General features: G+C 34.7%; 3 protein-coding genes and 1 pseudogene across 4 annotated transcripts; 1 reads left to right on the top strand and 3 right to left on the bottom strand.

Moving 5' to 3' along the window:
* Positions 1-552: 552 nt before the first annotated feature.
* Positions 553-1,268, bottom strand: LOC137716957 (putative disease resistance protein RGA3; annotated as a pseudogene).
* Positions 1,269-1,313: 45 nt separating this feature from the next.
* On the bottom strand, positions 1,314-1,934 carry LOC137716959 (putative disease resistance protein RGA3). Its single transcript, XM_068456294.1, has one exon. The coding sequence runs from the start codon at positions 1,932-1,934 to the stop codon at positions 1,314-1,316; it is 621 nt and encodes a 206-aa protein (XP_068312395.1).
* A 2,510-nt stretch (positions 1,935-4,444) lies between these two features.
* On the top strand, positions 4,445-5,658 carry LOC137716960 (uncharacterized). Its single transcript, XM_068456295.1, has 4 exons — positions 4,445-4,461; positions 4,863-5,027; positions 5,157-5,270; positions 5,530-5,658. Exons 1-4 carry the CDS (start codon positions 4,445-4,447, stop codon positions 5,540-5,542), a joined length of 309 nt encoding a protein of 102 aa, XP_068312396.1. The 3' UTR covers positions 5,543-5,658.
* Positions 5,328-9,526, bottom strand: LOC137717433 (putative disease resistance protein RGA3). Of its 2 annotated transcripts, none has more exons than XM_068456807.1 (3): positions 6,492-9,526; positions 5,933-6,069; positions 5,328-5,793 (listed from the first exon to the last, which is right to left on the bottom strand). In XM_068456807.1, exon 1 carries the CDS (start codon positions 9,433-9,435, stop codon positions 6,535-6,537), a length of 2,901 nt encoding a protein of 966 aa, XP_068312908.1. In that variant the 5' UTR covers positions 9,436-9,526; the 3' UTR covers positions 5,328-5,793; positions 5,933-6,069; positions 6,492-6,534. The 2 variants fall into 2 exon arrangements, with proteins under 2 accessions (XP_068312908.1, XP_068312907.1); XM_068456806.1 differs by having other exon boundaries at positions 5,328-5,815.
* Positions 9,527-21,798: the final 12,272 nt, after the last annotated feature.

A 21,798-nucleotide genomic window follows, 5' to 3' on the forward strand; every position in this document is an offset into this window, starting at 1 on the left:
CCTCTCTTTCTCTGGGTCTGTCCTGGCCCTGGTCCAAGGTAAGATCATCTCCTTTCTTATGCACACATGAATTGCCTCAATTGATGAAAGTCTACATTTTTATTGAATTTTGGGAATTCTTGCAATTTTATTGAATTTTGGGAGTTTTGATGTGCAGCCGCAAGTTCATGTCTAGAGCTTTCCAAAGGAACCGATCAATCCGCTCGCTGCGAACAGCGAAGGCACATAGATTGTTGGTGAAGGCTCGTTAGCGAATATCTACTTGTGGGAGGTTATTTTTCCTAATCATTTTTCTCTATCTTCTTGGTTTTTCGTAGCATTTATTCTTAAAAGTTACTCAATATCTAATACATGTCTTTTGCCTATGGCCCTATTATGTACCAATGCATTCGTATTTGTCTACAATAAACAAAAAAGCAATGCATTCTTGAAACTGCATGTGCATTACAGTTTTGATTTGGGTGTACATTTCTTAGGTTTGGAGCGTAGGAAGTGGGAGATTATTGAGAAATCTTGTTTTCCCTACTATATTCCAGTTTGCAGTTTTTTTTGTTATTCAGATGAGTTTTCTTCAGTTAACACTTCTCTAATTTTTAACTGTGTATTTTTGTTTTTCACCGTAGGTGCCAAATCAAAATAACTCAGTAATAGTGGTTGGAAAACTTGTTGCTCAACCTCTTCAAGGTTCCATATCTTACTGTTCAAAACTTCTTGCCATTCTTTCCTCGTTTTCTTGTAATGCATGAGACTACCCAGAGTCTTTCAGCTAGAGGCAAACCCTTGCACTTTTTTGCTATTTCTTCACCAATGGCTTCCAACACACCATCCTTATCCCTATTATAAAATGTCATGTGGTTGAATATTGACAAACAATTTTGTTCGCTCAACCTCTCCAAATTACATCATGTGAGTAGGAGCTCCCATCATATCAGCAACCTCCTGTTTTCGAGTGGTCACCAATATTCTACTGTCATGGGTGCCACCTTGTATTAATGGCAACTTCAATTTCTCCCACTTTCTTTGGTCTTTAGTCCACACATCGTCTAGGACAAAGAGAAACTTCTTTCCCTCAATGGATTTAGACATACATTGCAAGAAAGTTTCCAATTTATCTGAATTGGGCTGGTAGCTCCGACACCCTCAATGATGCCTTTGGCAGTTTTGATCTCATCAAAAGGGTCCGAAACACAAACCCATATTTTGATCTCAAAACAGGTTTGAACATTTTCATCATTAAAAGCTAGTTGGGCTAGAGTTGTCTTCCCCATTCTTCCCATCCCGACAATAGGGATGACAAGGAGGCCCCTCTCTTCTTAACTACTCTTATTTAACAACTTGCTAACCAAATCTTCCTTTCGCTGTTCTCTACCAAATATGCTAAATTCATCAACAAAAGAAGAAGTTTTCTCTCGCTCAGGTTGTTCAATGGTTGTTCTCTCTGTGAATTGAAAGTTATATGTTTCTCTTTGCTTAGCAATCACAAATAAATTTTCATTCAGACTTTTGATCTTATGAGCAATGTCACGACGAAGAATTACCCGACTGACTTGGCCGACTTGGCCAAAACAAAAGCAAAATGAGGGAATAGAGAAACATACCGCCCTCTTCTTCTTCTCAGTAATAAGAGAAGTACTTCCACCGTGCTCTTCTTGTTTCTCAACTTGTTGTTTCAGTATTTCAGTGTTCCACTCATCCAGCACATTGTCCATCATGTACGACACCTCTGTTAGCTGCTCCAACCAATTTCTGACGCTAGCCTCCTTCACTTGCCTCAGCTCCGCATCCTCAAGCACAGCACGAATCGCTTTAAGTTTGGCCTCGAATTCTTGAACATCTTTCTCCGCGTTCAAAAATAGCTTCACCTCTTCTCCAACGTATTGGTAGGTTACCGAAGCCAATTTTTCGAGCAGCACAGAAATGAGTGCCTCAGCCATCTTTCTGTTAGCAGTGGAAACAGAGAAAACCAAGAGACCTGAACTGAGAAGTGCAGGATTGGTACGATATTTTCTTCTGGTCAAATTTGGACCTAAGAATATGGGTCGGCTAGACAAATAATAATGGTAAGGTACAGGGGAGTCATCCCTCAATTATTTGTTCAACAACTTGTATAATAAACAGCCATGCCTTGATCCTCATTAAAAAAAAAAAAAAAAAAAAAAACTAATGAAAAGAGTTTGAAAACTTTAAATTTTAACGATAATGACAAAATAAAGGATAAAGTGAATAGTATTAAGATTGATTTTTTAGTGTAAAAATGTGGGTTTTCATTAAAATGAACAGTACCAAGAGCTTTTCGTTAAAATTCTCTAAAAAAAATCCTCTTCCCAGTCATTTTACATCCTAAACATAGGAATGATCCTTTTCCTAGGAATCCGGGGGATTCCGTAATCGTGTCCATTCATCATACATCTTGAGGTCAGAAATTATTTGAAATTTAAAATTTAAAATTAAATATAAATAATAACTAACGAAAATTGATCGCTTAATATACGATAAACGAATATGATCACGAGATCTCCGATCCTCATGAAAAGAATCCTACGCTTAAACATTTAATAGTAAAATAAGATGGCAACAATATGAACACCCCGATCAATTTACAACAGGTCAGTACTAATAGTAAAAAAAAAAGGCAACAATAATATTTAAATCTTAAATCCTCTTTCCTGTCAATTTACACCCTACCGAAAGTTTATAATATTTACACCCATTTATATTTGCACCCTACCTAAAGATTTGTAATGTTTAAATCCTCTTTCGTGTCAATTTACACCCTACCTAAAGTTTACTAATATTTAAATCCCTTTCATGTCCATTTACACCCAATCTAAAGTTTATTAATATTTACACCCTACCTAATATTTATTAATATTTGAATTTTCTTTTCTTTCCTTTCTTGGCATCACAGTTATTCATCTTTTTCGGAGGTTGAGAAAACTCACAGAAACGTATCATCCTTCTCTGACCACAAGTTCAGCTTCCACACTAACAGTGAGTTTCAAACAAAAATCTCAAGTTTTTAATGCTAATTTTTAATTAGGGGATTAAAGTTTGTGATTTGGTGGGTGAGAAAGTTTGGATTATGCGAAATAATGGGAACTAATTAAACTGACACATATCACAGTTGGCACCGCGCGCATGTCTTATGCCAAATACTCATATTTGTTGCTGCTCGTGAGTAATAAACACACCATTTTCAATCTTTCACGCATTATTATATAATTATTATATATTGTTTTTATTTAATCTGTTCAATTTAATGGATGCAAATAAGGAAATAGATCTTCTCCGGATCTCTTCCATCAAGGTCATCGGATCAAGTGATCCGAACCTTTAAAATTTAATTCAACGGCTAAAATTATTGTAACTTTTAAAGGATCCCGTTATTTTTAGCCTTTGGATTAAATTTCATGGACCCGGATCACTTGATCCAGATGTCTTGGTAGAAGAAATTCGGAGAGAATCTCTTTCCTACAAACAAAAAGGACTGCGAAAAACTAAATGTGTGAGAATCAATATCTACTCTCTTTGGTCTAAAGCGATTATACCTGCAACTGAAGTCTTCCAATTATAAGAGTTGATTATGTGTTTATGGGAAATTATTGAATGTACATTAACAATCAATTTTTGTACTTTAACCATTGTAATTTTTTTTTATACAACAATATCTTTACAATAAGGGATAGGGGACATTAGGCTAGGCTACCCAATGAGAACTTTATAACAAGTCGCATTTAACTTGTAATCTACAAGAATCGAACTTAAAATTTCTTACTTATAAATAAAAAAAAACAAAAAAAAAATTGTAGTACTAAATGAGTAAACATCGTAAGTTAAACATATGCAATTTATCATGCACGACTTCTTTTACAAAAAAGATAGGGAGCGATGCATAATGACTTTTTGTATGTTTATATAAAAAAATAAAATGTGAGTTCTATGTTACAATTTGTAATCGATTATGTAAAAATTGAGAACCATATCAATTGGTTAGAGGGCTACTTGATCTCTTACAATTTCTTCTTTTTCTTTCCAGATGAATCCCATCCAAATTTGGCGGCACTTCCTCCCGTTGAAGGCCACAGTCCCCTCCTCCCTCTTTCTATCATTCACCTACGCCTTCTCCTCTTTCTTATCAAGATTTATAAATAAAATAAAATAAAATAAAAGACAAAAAACCAAATCCAACAATTCTACATTCCCGATTTCGATTTTCGACGAACCATCCAACCACCAATAGTGGCTCCAGGACGCTAGCGAGCCATCTCACGTACTTATGTTTAATCATGATCATTATTTTCGATTTATTTAATCTGACATTTAAAAATAATAAAAAATGTGTTCAAGTTATCTCTCAATGTCTAAAAATACAATTTGTTATGAGGCAATTACATTTTATCACCTTGAAGATTGCTTCATATAATGCTTTGCATCCTATTGTTCAATGTATAACTTATACCGGTAATATAATACATCAAATTAATTATAACAACAAAAATGAAGATTTAAATTCAGATGTATAAGGAGAACACACTTATTTACCCAATTTGGCTATGCCCTAAGCCTTCAATTTTTTTAGCAATCGTATTAAACTTAGCAAATTGTGATGTGTCTTGTAGTGTTATTATTGTTAAATAATGACGTGGCTCACTTGAGTTACGGTTTTTGCGTAATTAAAATTTTATGAACGCCGAGTGGATCAAATATTAATAAAAAATTAAAAATGAATTAATCACAACTTTTATCAGATAATGTAAGGAATGTAAGTTTGCGCCATCTTTGAACAGGAAAAGAGGCGAGAACAAGAATAAAGATGACATCCAGCTCTGCAATGACTCTTAATTCTATCATGTCAGTTGAAGCCAGCGTTGGTTGTTGGGACCTCCGCACGGGAGCCGAGCAGCTCCGCTACAAGCTTTGCGCCTCTCCGCCTCACGGCCTCATCTGCGTAGGCGAACGGTTCCTCGCCTCCTCTCAGCTTTGCGAGTCTTCCTCCTCCTCTGGCACTGTCCTGGCGCTGGTCCAAGGTAAGATCACCTCCTTTCTTATGCACACAACCTGTTTGATGAATTGCCTCAATTGATAAAAGTCTGCATTTTTATTGAATTTTAGGAATTCTTGCAATTTTATTGAATTTTGGGTGTTTTGATGTGCAGCCGCAAGTTCATGTGTAGAGCTTTCCAAAAGAACCGATCAATCCGCTCGCTGCGAACAGCGAAAGCACATAGATTGTTGGCGGAGGCTCATTGGGGAATATCTACTTGTGGGAGGTTATTTTTACTAAACATTTTTCTTTATCTTCTTGGTTTTTTGTAGCATGTATTCTTATAAGTTCCTCAATAACTATTACATGTCTTTTGCCTATGGCCCCATTATGTATTGATGCATTCGTATTCATCTCCAATAAACAAAAAAGCAATGCATTCTTGAAACTGCATGTGTATTATAGTTTTGATTTGTGTGTACATTTCTTAGGTTTGGAGCGTAGGAAGTGGGAGATTATTGAGAAATTTGCAATGTACTCTGCAGGTCCAGTGAATAATATTCTAGTCGTTCGACAACATTTTTCTGAGAAATATACAAGAAGTTGTATTAAGGTTGCAACTTGTGTTGTATTCTTGGTTCTGACTTCAACTGAAGACCTCAAACAAGTCTGGATGTGCCGATGTCCAGACGATCTTCATTCTGCTTGAAAGCAAATGAAAAGACCATTCCGGTGAAATCTTAATGCAGCAGCCAACCACCGGTTCTAATAATGCATGCAGCTTTCTCTCCCTTTCCATCTCACTTCCCCTGAAGAGAAAATGTGTCAGCCCTGCGTTCATTAGCAGCTCTCGCAACAGTTAGGCAGGTAGGATTAACGAAAAAAACTTCAAAAGGTCAACGAAACGTGCATGCATAAACTAATCACCCCAATTAATTTTGAGATTACCTGTTTTTGCACTCTTCCTTTTGGATGATTTTTGCACCCGGCCCAACTCAGCTCCAATGTAGTGGTTTTGGTTTATTTCAGGTAGCATTGTTTGTGCACCCTGTAACTGCTAGTAGCTAAATCGGACAACTGGAGGTCTGCAAAATTTTGTGACTATAAACTGTTACTTTCTTGCATATAATTTTCGGTTTAAAGTTGCTTATAATCTCAAATCCAGAGATTTCAAAAATAAAATAAAATAAAACTAGAGCATTGCAAATCACGATATTGGGAGAGGGGGAATCGACCTGGGGACACATTTTCTGGAGATTTTAAAAATAAAATAAAACTAGAGCATTGCAAATCACGATACTGAGAGAGAGGGAATTGAAATCGTGACCTGCAGCATGGTCTTAACCGAGTTACAAATCCATTGCAACATTACATATACAGTTATACTTTTCTAGTTGGAATAATCTTGTAATTTGGCAAGTATAATAAAAGCTCTACTCAGAAATTAGAACATTGATGTAAAATGAATAGAGTGAGTTGGTAAATAAATAGAAAAGAGGTTAATTACCAGAAGTGGAAGGCCTCTCATGCAACTAAACAGCATCCTCCGCTTAGAATATGACGTCACCCTCTTCGTCAGTAAGAAAAGGGATTCTACCTCTGATTTTGGTGTTGGGGATGTGAGAAATCCACTCATTTCCTCTGCGGCAATCTTGTGCAAGACTATCACAGTATATGATGCTTAGTGTCTGAAGTGGTGTTTTCCTCAAGAAGTCTGGCAGTGTCTTTAGCTGAGGGCAGTTCCCAATCTCTAAAGAAGAAAGGCATGGCATTATGGTAATATGAGAATCCTTTTCCTTCCACTCTTCCACTCCTTTCCACTCTTCCCATGCCTCCATCTTCCAAAATACGAGTTCTTTAAGTTTTGGGAATAGAGTAACGCATGATGATGCTGATGACGTTTCCTTTTCTATTCCCAGAAACTCAACTCCAACCTTTTTTACTCCTTTCATATGAGAAATGGTCAGCCTTTCGAGGGATGGCAATCTTCCCAAATGAGGTAAAACTTCACATTTGTTCCAATTATCAAGATTAAGAAATCTCAAACTGTTTAATGACATGATCCAGTTGGGGGTAGTGCTTTCATTATGCCTTGCAATATATAAAGATTCCAAATTTGGATGCGGTCGTAAAAAATTCAGTGTTTCTGCACTACTACTGCTTCTTTTTCTTCCCTCCTCATCTTCCCGATCTGTAAAAACTATATACAAATTTGAGAGCTGTTGTTTGTTCCCCAAAGGTGATGCTTTCTCACCTTCACCCGCAACAACTTTCATATCCCCATCAACATCTATGAAGAGTGTCCCCTGAAGTTGGCCTAAGTTTCTCAAATCTCCCAATTTGAACGCTTCATTGTCATCTTTACCACCACCAACAGGGCACCGATCCAGTCCTCTTAGATTTGTTAATCTCCCAATCCCTTTCGGCAAGTACTTCAGCTCATAGCAACCCTCAACATAAAGATGCTTTAAGTTAATCAACTTTCCCATGCTCTGAGGTAGACTTTCAAGTACCCTACACCAATTAAGGCGCAATGTCTGCAAATTGTATAAATTACACACCCCATTCGGTAGCTTTTTCAAAGGATTTTTGGACAAATCAATTAACCTCAGATGCACCAATTCACCTATCTCTTCTGGAAGCACTTCAATACAACCACCACTCAAATTTAATGTCCTAAGATGTTTCAATTGCGAGATCAAAGTTGAGTCCACAACATTAAATTTTGAATCAAAAGTTGCAAAAGTACGTAGATCGCAGCTGGAAAACGAAACACATGAGAGTAGACCCTCAGGTGCAAGCATTAAAGTCAAATGGCAGATCTTATCACCCAAGGGCTTTATTGTATTGTTACCACCCTTAACCTCCATTGTAAAGCATTCATGTTGAGTAAGATACCGCAGAAAGTCATGCACAATATCATGCATTTTACACCTCCAGATATTTCCATCATTGTGTTTTTCAAAGCCTTGAAAGAAAGATCGCATTGCTAAATTATCAAAAAACCTTTGGCCAATTATTTCTTTCTCTGTGTTTCCTTTCGAATAGAGATAATCTTGTGACATCCACAACTCAATCAAATAATCTTTATAGATCAAATGATCTTTTGGAAAGATAACACAATATAGAAGGCATCGTCTGACCGCAGGTGCCAAATCAAAATAACTCAGTAATAGTGGTTGGAAAACTTGTTGCTCAACCTCTTCAAGGTCCCATATCTTACTGTTCAAAACTTCTTGCCATTCTTTCCTCGTTTTCTTGTAACGCATGAGACTACCCAAAGTCTTTGCAGCCAGAGGCAAACCCTTGCACTTTTTTGCTATTTCTTCACCAATGGCTTCCAACACACCATCCTTATCCCTATTATAAAATGCCATGCGGTTGAATATTGACAAACAATATTGTTCGCTCAACCTCTCCAAATAGATTGTGTGAGTGAGAGCTCCCATCATATCAGCAACCTCTTGTTTTCGAGTGGTTACCAATATTCTACTACCATGGGCGCCACTTTGTATTAATGGCAACTTCAATTTCTCCCACTTTCTTTGGTCTTCAGTCCACACATCGTCTAGGACAAGGAGAAACTTCTTTCCCTCAATTGATTTAGACATACATTGCAAGAAAGTTTCCAATTCATCTGAATTTGGGTTGGTAGCTCCGACACCCTCAATGATGGCTTTGGCAATTTTGATCTCATCAAAAGGGTCCGAAACACAAATCCATATTTTGATCTCAAAACAAGCTTTAACATTTTCATCGTTAAAAGCCAGTTGGGCCAGCGTTGTCTTCCCCATTCCTCCCATCCCGACAATAGGGATGACAAGGAGGCCCCTCTTTTCTTGACTACTCTCATTCAATAACTTGCTAACCAAAACTTCCTTTTGTTGTTCTCTACCAAATACGATAGATTCATCAATAAAAGAGGAAGTTTTCTCTCGCTCAGGTTGTTCAATGATTATTCTCTCCGTGAATTGAAAGTTATATGTTTGTCTGCGCTTAGCAATCACATCTAAATTTTCATTCAAACTTTTGATCTTACGAGCAATTTCACCATGACGAATTACCCGACTGACTTGGCTGAAACAAAAGCAAGAGGAGGGAATAAAGAAACATACCGCCGTCTTCTTCTTCTCAGTAACAAGAGAAGTACTTCCACCATTCACTTCTTGTTTCTCAACTAGTTGTTTCAGTATTTCAATGTTCCACTCATCCAGCACATTGTCCATCTTGTACGACACCTCTATCAGCTGCTCCAGCCAATTTCTGACGTTGGCCTCCTTCACTTGCCTCAGCTCCGCATCCTCAACTACAACACCAATTGCTTTAAGATTAGCCTCGAATTCTTGAACATCTTTCTCCGCATTCAAAACCAGCTTCACCTCTTCTTCGACGTACTGGTAAGTTACTGAAGCCAATTTTTCGAGCAGCACAGAAATGAGTGCCTCAGCCATCTTTCTGTTAGCAATGGAAACAGAGAAAACCAAAAGATCTGAACTGAGAAGTGCTGGATTGGTATGGTATTTTCTTCTGGCCAAATTTGGACATAAGAATATGGGTCGGCTAGACAAATAATAATAATAGGGTATAGATGAGTCATCCCTCACTTATTTGTTCAACTTGTATAGCAGGCACGCCTTGATCCTCATAATAAAAAATTCTCTTTCCAGTCAATTTACATCCTAAACATCTTATTGTAAAAAAGATAGTCAAAAAAGGCAACAATAATATTTAAATCCTCTTTCCTGTCAATTTACACCCTACCTAAAGTTTATTAATATTTATACCCTACCTAAAGATTTTTAATATTTAAATCCTCTTTCCTGTCAATTTACACCCTACCTAAAGTTTATTAATATTTATACCCTACCTAAAGATTTTTAATATTTAAATCCTCTTTCGTGTTAATTTACACCGTATCTAAAGTTTATTAATATTTAAATCCCTTTCATGTCAATTTACACCCTGTCTAAAGTTCATTAATATTTACACCCTACCTAAAGTTATTAATACTTGAATTTTCTTTCCTTTCAATTTACACCCTATCTAAAGTTTAGCATTAATATATATAAATAAATAAATAAACAACAATAATATTTAGAGAGTTTTAATGAAAAGTCTGCAGTACTATTCACTTTAATGAAAAATCATATTTTTACACTAAAAAATCAAACTTGGTACTATTCACTTAACCTTTTATTTTATCTTTATAGTTAAAACTCAAAGTTTTCAAGTTATTTTCTTTAGTTTTTCTTAATATTTATACGTAAGGATCCTCTTTCCTGTCCATGTACACCCTAGACTCTCATTTTTGTAAAATATCTAAATCAGCACCAAATTTTAAAATTTTAATTGAAAAAAGAGTTCTTAAAGAATTTATTAATAGGTAGTTTAGATAAATTAATTTTGTAATAGATTATTTCTTTAGCCTAAGCCTCCTCCTTCAACTCCCACATCCATGTTCGTTCGTAGCCGTCAACCCAAATTACGCCGCTGCCTCCGCCGTCTCCCCTAGCCTGAATCAAAACCTCACACACCAGCAAAAAAATTGCAGGTGTATGTAGATGGAGGTGGGCCAGCCTTTTTTTTTCCCGGAAAAAAAAAAACCAAGTGCTCCCTACGTTTATTTGCCGTCCGGTTTTTCATTTTTTTCAGGTTGTCTTTTATCTTCAACCGCTGAATTCAGACAATTGTACCAATCTATGTTACGTATTGCTTAATGCTAAGTAGTTTATTACTTATTATTTAATGCTACAGAGTAATGAATAATTTTCTCAAATAAAAGGATTAAACTTGTTTTTTTTTTTTTTTTTTTAACAAACGATAATATCTACACTAAGAAAATGGATAGGCTTAGCCACACAATAAGCTAGTAATAATATGGTTTAAATTCACATTTGACAAGAATCAAATCTAAGATTTCTCACTTATATTGGTTATATAGGTCATATAGGGTTGTTAAAGCGTTGTAGAAAACATGTAAAAGCATGTAATTTTCGAATTAGGTGATTTTTTTTTTTTTAATAAACGGTAATATCTAAACTAAGGGGGTGTGCGTCCTTACAACGGGTTAGCAATAATGTGGTTCAAATTCGCATTTGGCGAAAATCGAATTTAAGACCTCTCATTTACAAGTGAAGATGAATACATAAGCAATTAATTTCGTGTGGGTTGACATGATTATGGCCAACCCAAATTTGTTTGTTTCATGTTATTTTTTGTGTCAGGTTGTCTAAAAATCAATAATTCAGTATCTTAAAAATCAAGATCATCCAGGCACTAATTTATTCATTCACATTCATTTTTTTCCTTTCTCGATTCATGACTTTCTCTTATGATTTTCTTGTTCAAGTAAACATACCAATAAAATTAAGAAGCAATTATTGATCTCATGTGCTTATAGTGAAAAGAAAAAAAGAATAATTACGAATCACCTAACCTAGCAAGCGAGATTTTGCATTATTGAGACTATATATAAATAAATAATTTCATATTTTACAATTACAATAAAAATAAGGAATTGTTATTGCACTCTAAAAATCTCATTCTACACTCCAAATTTTTTATATTTGGAAAGAAAAATACACTCGTGAAGTATGTAGAATAAGATTTTTAAAATGTCAATAACATATTCCTAAAAATAAATAAAAAAGAATAAATAAACAAGAGAGAGACGCTATGAATGTAGTAAGTAGTAACACTTATCTCGGGCACTCGGGCAGCCCAAAATGTCACAAAACCGCGTTTTCATTTCTTTCCTTACCGTCTGCTAGAGCTCCAAAAGTCTGCCCGCTGAGGGGTGCAGCTCATGAGCAAAGCTTGATCGGAACGTTAACCTGTTTGGCACGTCATTGATTAATGAAAAAATTTGAATGGTTAAGCAGGGTTGTTACTGTTGAAAATTTGGACATAAGAATATCGGTCTTCTAGACAAATAATAATGGTAAGGTAGAGGTCAGGGCCCCTCGCCTAGGGCGAGCTGGGTGATGGTTCGAGAACTTATAAAATGGGGGGCATGATAAGAGACATTTTGAATTCAGTTTCTAATTAATAATGTTCTTTTATTGAAATATTTGTACTGTTTAGTTTTCTAACCAAGTTCCTGATATTAAAGTAATAATATATTTATATGTAGATTATTATATTTTTAATTTAAAATGAGTTAATGAGATCTAAAATAAAACCGATAATTTATGGGATTAAAAATATTGAAGATAAATTATACTCACCAATATATTTTGTGATTGTGTGTGTATATACATATACATGGGTCCGTTCATAAAAAGCTAACAAAAAAATTATTTTATCAAAATATGGGTACATTTTTCAAAAATGCAAAAAAAAAAAAAATATATATATATATATATATTAGGCTTAATAACATTTTTAAATTTCTTCTATTAAACTTGGCATAGATACATTCTCAAATCAACGAAATCTGATGTACTTATATAAGTTTAAAATGGAATAGAGAAAAAAATTGCATGAATTTTATATAAAAATAAAAGGTACATTTTTCATGTAACAAATTGGTATATTAAGAATGGGTACATATCAATTTTTTTTATATAAAAATTTAATGGGCACCAACTTATTCTAATTTTATTTTTTTATATTTTGAAAATGTTTGAATTGAAAATTAATTAGGAGTTTAATAAGGGTGTGAATATTAAAACTCTAAATCAATTACTAATTTTTATTATAAAAAATATGTAACTTACATGTAATTCATTAATATATTAATGATAGAGACTTTAATCAAAATCTAAAAACTAATAAGTTCTTAATCAATGAACATTAGAAATTAAAGACCAGATACTAATTTTTCCTAAAAAGCATTAGGATGATATATACATATATGTTTTCAATAGAGTATAAATTTTAAAAGTTGGATTAAATCATCAAAAACTTCATCCTGAAGCAACGGTTTTGGCTCCTTAATATTAACCCCCAATGTTTCGAGTTAGAAACAAAGTGTGCTGTTTTTGCTTTCCAATTTTTTTAACTAAACAGTTAACGCTAAGAATTTGTTTACCACATACACCCTCATGAAAAATACAAATGAGGTTCAAACGAAGAAAGACTTACAGTGGATACCCAGGCACCCTAGACAAGGAAGGGCGTAGTAAGGGACGAAATGCTTCGAGGGGTTGAAAATAAGCGTAGATCCTGAAATTTCCAAATAGATTAACCTTTCAAACTATTGCTTAATCTATGAACAAGCAAGAGACAACATGACGAAATGAAACATCTAGTAGCCATAGAAAAAGAAAAACACATGACAACTTAAAAAGTATATGACGTCTCAGTTAACATGGATGAGCAAAAATACTCATTTTATTAATAGGTACTTTAAATAAATTAATTTTTATAATAGAATATTCATGTTCATTTTCTTTGCCCAATAGATATGGTTTTCCTTTTACCATCTCTTTTATCTCCTTCATGTTTGACAATGGGCCATTCTCGGTGCAAGTTCTAGTGAATGGGTTTTAATTGCTTATGCATTCTGCGCAATTTCAATGACAGCAACTAATTAGGTGTACGTAGAGGGTCACACTGTCACAGGTTGATTTTTGTACGCGAGAGAGAGAGAGATTGCAGGTGTACGTAGATGAAGGTGGGCCAGCCTTTCTTTTTTATTCAACAAAGTGTGCCCTACGTTTACTTGCCGTGAGCAGGTCATCCTGATTTTTTTTTTTTTTTTTTTTTTTTTGGGTTTTGTTTTGTTGGAGTTGTCTTTTCTCTTCGGCCGTTCGATGGAATTCAGTCATTTGTAACCGTTTATATCATGTATTAATTAATGCTACATAGTTTGAAAGAATCTTTTCAAATAAAAGGGTTAAACTTGTTATTTTATTTGTAGTTTGAATAGATTACCTTGTGGTATTCTGGTTATATAGGTCATGGAGATGAATTGTCTGTCCTTCAATTTTTATACTCTTTCCATGCCTTTCTATAATGTGTGATCACGGTTAAGTCACGTCAATATTTTGTATTAAGTTTTTATAAAAATAATAAAACAAAAAGTAATAAGAATATAAAATGTTGACGTAGCTTAACCGTGACCACACAAATAAAATGACATGAGAAGAGTATGAAAATGGAAGATCAGACAATCCACCTTCATAGGTCATACGGGGTTGTTGACGGATTGCAGAAAACATGTTAAATCATGTTATTTTCGAAATTAGGTGAGTTGACTCGATTCATGAATCATTAATTTCCTGTGGATTGACGTGACCCAAACTAATTTGTTTCGTGTTATTTTTTGAGTCGTGTTGTCTATAACATGTCTACAAAACGTAGGAACCACATTCTAATTCATTAAAAATCAAGAATCATCTAGGTACTAATTTATTCATTCATGATTCATTATTTTCCTTGCCCGATTCACAACTTCATCTTATGACTTTCTCGTTCAAGTACATAAACATACTAATAAAATTACATAAAAAGTATTTTTATTCTTTTGGTCAAACGATACAATTGTTACTAAATTACCTAACCTAGCGAATATGAAATTGCATACCTGTTTTTATAAATTAATAATTTCTTACTTTTACAGTTACGATAAAAATAAACTAAATAAACAATAGAGAGAAGATATGAATATAGTAAATACTGGTTTGATATTGAAGTGATTTTATAAAAAATAGGTAGTTGTGTTCAAAAATGTATTTGGTAAACACTTAAAAACAACTTATTTTCATAGTTTTTAGTAAAAAAAAAAACTTAAAATATGAAACAGCAAAAATAAGCATATTCTCACATCCAAATAAAAACAGTTTTTTTTTTCAAAACACATCAATACCAAACTAGCACTTATCTCGGGCAGCCCAAAATCGTGCTTTCGTTTCATTCCTCAATGTTTTGCCCGAACTCCAAAAGTTTACCTTCTGAGTTGTCCAGCACTTGTTTTCTTCAGCGAAAACAAGGAAAAATAATAATTTTTTAATGAATTTCTTGTGTGCTTCTTCTTTCTTTGTCGATCAATCAGTGATCCAAGAAATTTATAATTGTGATAGAAATATAAATAGTACATCACGTGTTGTTTCATTCCTCAATGTTTTGCCCGAACTCCAAAAGTTTAAGTTGTCCAGCACATATCCCATCATTTGTATAATAACATGTAATGTACAATCTCATGTATCGGTTACACTGAAAAATCTCTCTTGTGATGCAGTTCATGAACTTGCCACATCAATTGCTTTTCGGTCATACTTCAACAATTTGTAGTGCTAAAAATAATTCTAAAAATTTTACAGAGGACATGTTAAATTTTTTTTGAAGAAGAAAAGAATGCACACACTAAATGGGCAAGGCCACAGGTATTCCCATGCCCAATCTAATATGCCTGGACACTTGAGCAACAGATTACGATACGAAAAAAAGTCAAAGACATTAAAGATATGATTAATGGCAAATCATATCTTGGTTATAATTTTGGAATTTCTTTGAAAATAAATTACAAGAGTTAACCAGGTTGAGTGGAAAGTTACTTGACAACTTAAAATGTGTAAAATAAACATACGCTACAATTAACGTGGATAAGCAAAAATATTTTTTTTTATTAAGGAAAATTAATGAGAAAAGATTGAAAACTTTGAGTTTTAATGATAAAGAGAAAATAAAGGGTAAAGTGAATAATATCATGATTGACTTTTTAGTGTAAAAATATGGTTCGTCGTTAAAGTGAACAGTACCGTGAACTTTTCGTTAAAACTTCATTTTTATTAATAGGGAGTTTAAATAAATTAATTTTCTAGTAGAATATTGGTTTAGCCCGAACCTGAACCTCCTCCTCCTCCGTTTCACCGATTCCCACACCATCATATTCATGTTCATACATACGTACATGCATACCTGTTTTTATTGCTTTTGCAATCAACGCAATTTCAATTACAGCAGCTAATTAGGGTTTGATTCATTGGGGTAGAGAGATTAGAGGGTCACATGTTGATTTTTGTTTGAGAGAGAGAGAGAGAGAGAGAGAGAGAGAGAAACTGCAGGTGTGGTAGATAAAGGTGGGTCAGCCTCTCCGGATGTCTTCCATCAAATCATACCAATCAATAAATCGGGACTTTTAAATTTGATCAAATGACTAAAAATAGAGGATTCCTTTAAAAGTTATAATAACTTTTGGATCAAATTTCAAGAGTCCGAATTTGTTAATTGGTAGGATTTGGTGGAAAGGATCTGGAGAGGTTCCTTTTCCATTTACTTGCCTTGAGCAGGTTATCCCATTTTTTTCCAAGAGGATCCTCGCCGAATCCTCCAACATTCATCGTATATCGTGCAGTTAGAAATTATTGCAAATTTTTTTATTTAAAATTGAACATAAACAACACCTGACAAAAGTTAATAGCATTTTGTAAGATGAACGAATGTGATTGGCGGATCCTCCAATCACATCCGTTTATCATATATCGTGCGGTCATAAATTATTGTAAATTTTTTTTATTTAAAATTGAATACAAACAACACCTGACAAAAATCGATAACACGATGAACGATGAACGGATGTGATTGGAGGATCCTTGAAATTCTAATCCGGCGAGGATCCTTTTTCCATTTTTTTGTATTTTCAAGCTGTCTTTTCTTCTCAGCCGTTCGATGGAATTCAATCAATTGTAACCGTTTATATCACACATATTATGGAAGAATCTTCTCGAATAAAAGGGTTAAACTTGTTATTTTATCTTTAATTTAAATAGATTATCTTGTGATATACTGCACTGGCTGTATAGGTCATATATTGTAAACGGGTTGCAGAAAACATATTAAACCATGTTATTTTCAAAATTAGGTGAGTTGACTCAACACATGAACAATTAATTTCGTTTGGGTTGATATGATTATGGCCAACCCAAACTAGTTTGTTTGTATTATTTTTTTAGTGGAGTTGTCTATAACATGTCTACAAAACGTAAAAACTACTTTCTAATTCATAATTCAGTGCCTTAAAAATCAAGAATTTCTAAGCACTAATTTATCTATTCACATTCATTTTTTTCCTTACCCGATTCACAACTTCTTCTTATGACTTTCTCGTTCAAGTAAATAAATATACCAATAAAATTACGTAGTAATTTTTTTTTTTTTTTTGGTCAGACATTAGGTTTGTTCGATTACGAAGCAATCATAGATCTCCTGTGCTTATAGCCTACCGCAAAAGAAAAGAGAATAATTACGAGTCACGTAACCTACCGAATGGAACTGCATTATTGAGGCTTATATAAATAAATAATTTCATAATTTTACAATTACAATAAAATAAAATAAAAATGAACAAATAAACAATAGAGAGAAGGTGTGAAATGTGAATAGAGTCACACTCACCTCGGGCACTTGGGCAGCCCAAAACCGCGTTTTCCTTTCTTTGTCACTGTTTGCCCGAACTCCAAAAGTCTAACTGCTAAGTTGTCCACCACTTGCTCTATTCAACGAAAACAAAGAAAAATATTTTTTAATGAATTTTGTGTGCTTCTTCCTTCTCTGTCGATCAACCAGTTTTGCAGTTCATGAGCTTGCCACGTCAATTGTTCTTCGGGCATACTCCAACCATTTGTGGAGCTAAAGATAAAAAGAAGAAAAGATTGCCCTTATTGTATAGGCATGGTCCACAAGTATTCCAACATTCAGTTCAAACATGCTTGGAGATTTGAGCAGCAAACTACAATAGGAAAAAAAAGTCAAAGACATTAAAAATATGATTAATGCCAAATTCATATCTTTAATACTCTCCTAATTCAAAATCAACTCAAACAAGTAGTAAATCCTCATCATAATCAATCAAGGATGCTACCATCATCGTCCCAAGATTTCTCATAATTAATATTTTTAGGATAATTCTTTCCTCATCCATCTTACAGATGACTCACCTTGGCCCATGGAAAACCGTCATGTGTAGGGTAAAATCTTACACCTAGGTCGGCCACCACCCTATAAATACCTCATCTTCATCAATTTCTAGGTAAGCTTTTGCTACACAATTAAACTCTGAACGTTCACTTTTTTCAGATAAACTAACTTAGACATCTGAGATCTAATGGCCAACCCATCCCCACACCTCGTGCGTGCGTGAGTCTTTGGCTAATATGTCAAATTAAAGTATTATTTATTACCTTATTTACTTTTCACAATTATAATAAAATATTTCAATATTTTTAGAACAAAAAACAGATGTGAAAAAAGCAAATAAATGTTTCATAAGCTATCATGCTAAAAGTGTTTTTAGCAAAAAAAAACCAAAAAAGGAGTAGGATTATCAAAATGAAAGTTTTGTTAATTGTTAATGTTTACCTGCTTCCAATGAAAAAAACATTATTTGAGAAGCATGTGTAAAGCTATTTTTGCTTTTTGCTGTTTTAATTCATGATTTTGAAAGAAAAAGGCATTTTTTTTTCATTTACCAAACAATAATCAAGTCCCAACTTTTTAAAGAAATTGCTTTAAAAAAAAATGGTAAACCCAAATCCGCCCTTATTTTACACAGGAGAGTTCTACATGATTCAGAAAATTAGTTTCCAAATGTGGGCTCCGTGCAAACATGTGAATCTATGTGAAGACATGCAATGCTTTCGCCATTGCCATTGCCAACAATGCTGATCTCATGCATGTTATGTTAAAATGTTACTAGACTTGAATGCTCCAACACATATTCTGGTGAGTAATTAAAATGTAATCCTGCTTATCAGTAACACATGAATTATTTTTTTGAACTAAATGTTTCGACAACTCTGAAGTATGGTAATTATCCAAAATGCTTCGACAATTTACGAATTTTTTTAATCCACTGCGTTTGGAGTTCAAACCCTCTCCTTCCTCTCTGGAAGGCCATAATCCTCTACTCCGATCTGGTGATATTCTTCTTCATTTGGAAACGAAATGTCTTAAATTCAAATATTGTAGATGACGAATATGATACCAAAGGCTACCGATAAAATACTGACGTACTAAAAAAATACAAAAATCCAAATCCAACAACCGCCACACGCCCATTTTCGTTTCCAGCTAACCACCCAACCACCAGCGGTGGCTCCATGACGCCAGCAACCATCCCCCTTATTTCCTCTAGTTTTTCTCTCTCCTGCATGTCTCTGCTCTCTTATCACTATGTGAAAACTTGTTGGGTCAGTCCTACCAATTTTTCTCTTATGGTCCAATGGCCCAATATTCAATTGAGATGCTTGCTTAAACATGAAGTCTATTATCATTCAACCATAAATAGAAACCAACTTGGGCCCAAATGAATCTTGATGCTCATAAGGGACAAACATATACTTTGATTCTATATAATTTGAATTTCGCCAATTAGTACTACGGTCTGGTGATATTCATTTTTACTTGTAAGTGAGAGGTCTTGGGTTCAAATCTAGTGGATAAAAAATTCAATACCAAATTAGGTTGCCAACTGTGTGGCTTAACCGAACTCCTCCTCCCCATAATGTAAAATATATCTTGTACTCAAAAATAAAAAAAAAAAAAAAAAAAAGAGATTCGAATCTCAGTATTTGAGTACAATGCCTCTATGAATTGCCCCGAAAATGATAAAAACACGCTTTTTAGCATTTCACACACTTATATTTAATTATGGCCATTATTTTTATTTATTTATTCAATCTGATAGCAAAAAATAAAAAAGAGTGTAAAAGGCGAAAAAAGGTGTGTGCTTATCTCCCATTGCCTAAATATGCAATACATTATGGGGCAATTACATTTTACCACCTTGAAGTTTGCTTCAAATAACGCTTTGCATCCTCTTGTTTTAAATGTCTATTTTATACTAACGATATTTCACATTAAATTAATTTGAACAACAAAACTAGAAATTTAAACTCAGATTAATAGGGAGAACACATTTATTCATCGTTCAGTTATGTGTAAATGAGCTTTTGGATGGTGATCAAGGAAGTGTCTCAAATGGAAATGCCGCTTGAATATATACATACCTGACAAATTACAAGCTTAATGCTAGTCTTTTGGTTGATTGAACAAAATTTTGAATGAATTTTGAAATATTTATAGAATTTCTTTGAACTTTGAAATTGACATCTTTTGTGTTTGTGTCGCGTAAAGAGGTGTTAAAAAGGCTGCTTGGTCCGGCTGGCCCGTATGAGCCTGGGTTGGGATTGAGCCGGGCCACTAAACGGGTTGGCCTGGCTTATTTTATTTTAAATAAATAAAAGGTTATTTAAATTTGTTTTTTTATCAAGCTATTTATCAAAAGTTTTAAACGAATTAATAATTATTAGCTCAATTATGTATGTTTGTACCTTAACAAAATGCATGATATGTCAATATGTAACAATGTGTTAGGGATGGTCAAATGACAAGCTCTAGGGGTGGACACGGGCCGGGCCGGGCCCAAATTTGAAAGAACCTAACTGGACCTGTTTTAAAATGCAATGGGGTGGGCCAGCCCGAGTAATGCCGTTTTTGAATTTGGAACCGGACCTAACTTGGCCCGTTTGAAACGGGCCGATTCAGGTAAGGTCCACGGGTTCGATTACAATTTTTTTAACTCGTCGTTCATCTTCCTCTGTCGATAACCTAGATGCTCAAATCACAAGTAGTAGCATTACGATAATTTGCAACAAGAATTTGAACGACTCATGGTTCTCAAAGCAATAGTATTTTGATTGTTATGGGATTTCTAGTATCTCTTACTACACCCACTTGCCTAAAAAAGGTTGACGTGCATACAAATTAACCAAATGAATCATATAAATTCAAATCCCAAAACCTCCAGTATCTCTTACTAAATCTGAAAACCTTTTTTCAAAGCAAAACAATCATATAAATCGCTTGAACCCACCATCTTCTCCAATCTGCAACAAGCCATCTTTGTTTGAGATTTAGCAAGAGCTCGAGGACCACGACCGAGATCTGGGAGTCTGAACTAGTAATTACCCTGTTGGGTGGTCAACGATCGAGATCTGACGGTCCAACGATTACAGCAAGAGCTCGAGGGCGGCGTAGTCGTGGTGGTCGTGAGGCGATGATGGTCTGGGTGAGTTGTGACTGCTATTGAGAACTCGACGCAAGCTCGAGTGTGAATGAATGGAAAATGAGGGATTGATGAAAGTCTCTGAGATGAGGGGATAAAAATGCTAGAGAGTTGGATTTAATTAAATCATATAAAAATGCTCTGCTATGTATTGGTTCTAGAGACCTTCTTGAGGGCTTCCAAAATCTGGTCCAATTTGGTGGGTGACCTTGTAAGTCGAGGGCCACGACGTCGCTTTAATCCAACCCATTATCCCATGCTACAAATGGGCAGGGTCGGGGGCCCGTTCCTTCTTATTTTTGGACCTGTCTAGCCCCACTAATTTCGTAGACCCGCCCCGTCCCGTTTTGTGTTTCGATTTTTTGGACCCGCCCCAAACCGCATGCACCCACCCGTTTACCCACCCCTAACAAGCTCGAGCAGCCCATGTCGGCCAACCAACTCTTATTAAACGGGCTAACCAAAACTTATTTAAAAAGGCTCGAATTTGTCCGCCCTTATCTAAATGAGTCATGCTTGGAGCGTTACGTTATGTGTTGCAACTTCACACTTGTGTTCATATGTATCTTCAAGATAAAAGATCAATTCTTCCTTTAAAAACACTTGCAACTTCACATTTGTGTCCATATGTAACTCCGAGATAAACGATCAATTCTTCCTTTAAATACACTTGGAAGGATCAAAGAGTAATAAGACAAATTTTACAAACTTTAGAGTTTGAGAACTGAATTGAACAATACGAGCGCAAGTTCACGTGTCATTTGTGTAATTAACCTTCATTGTCGGTGTGAAGTATGACATCATG

Source organism: Pyrus communis, chromosome 15 (genome assembly GCF_963583255.1).
Source record: "Pyrus communis chromosome 15, drPyrComm1.1, whole genome shotgun sequence".
NCBI lineage: Eukaryota > Viridiplantae > Streptophyta > Magnoliopsida > Rosales > Rosaceae > Pyrus > Pyrus communis.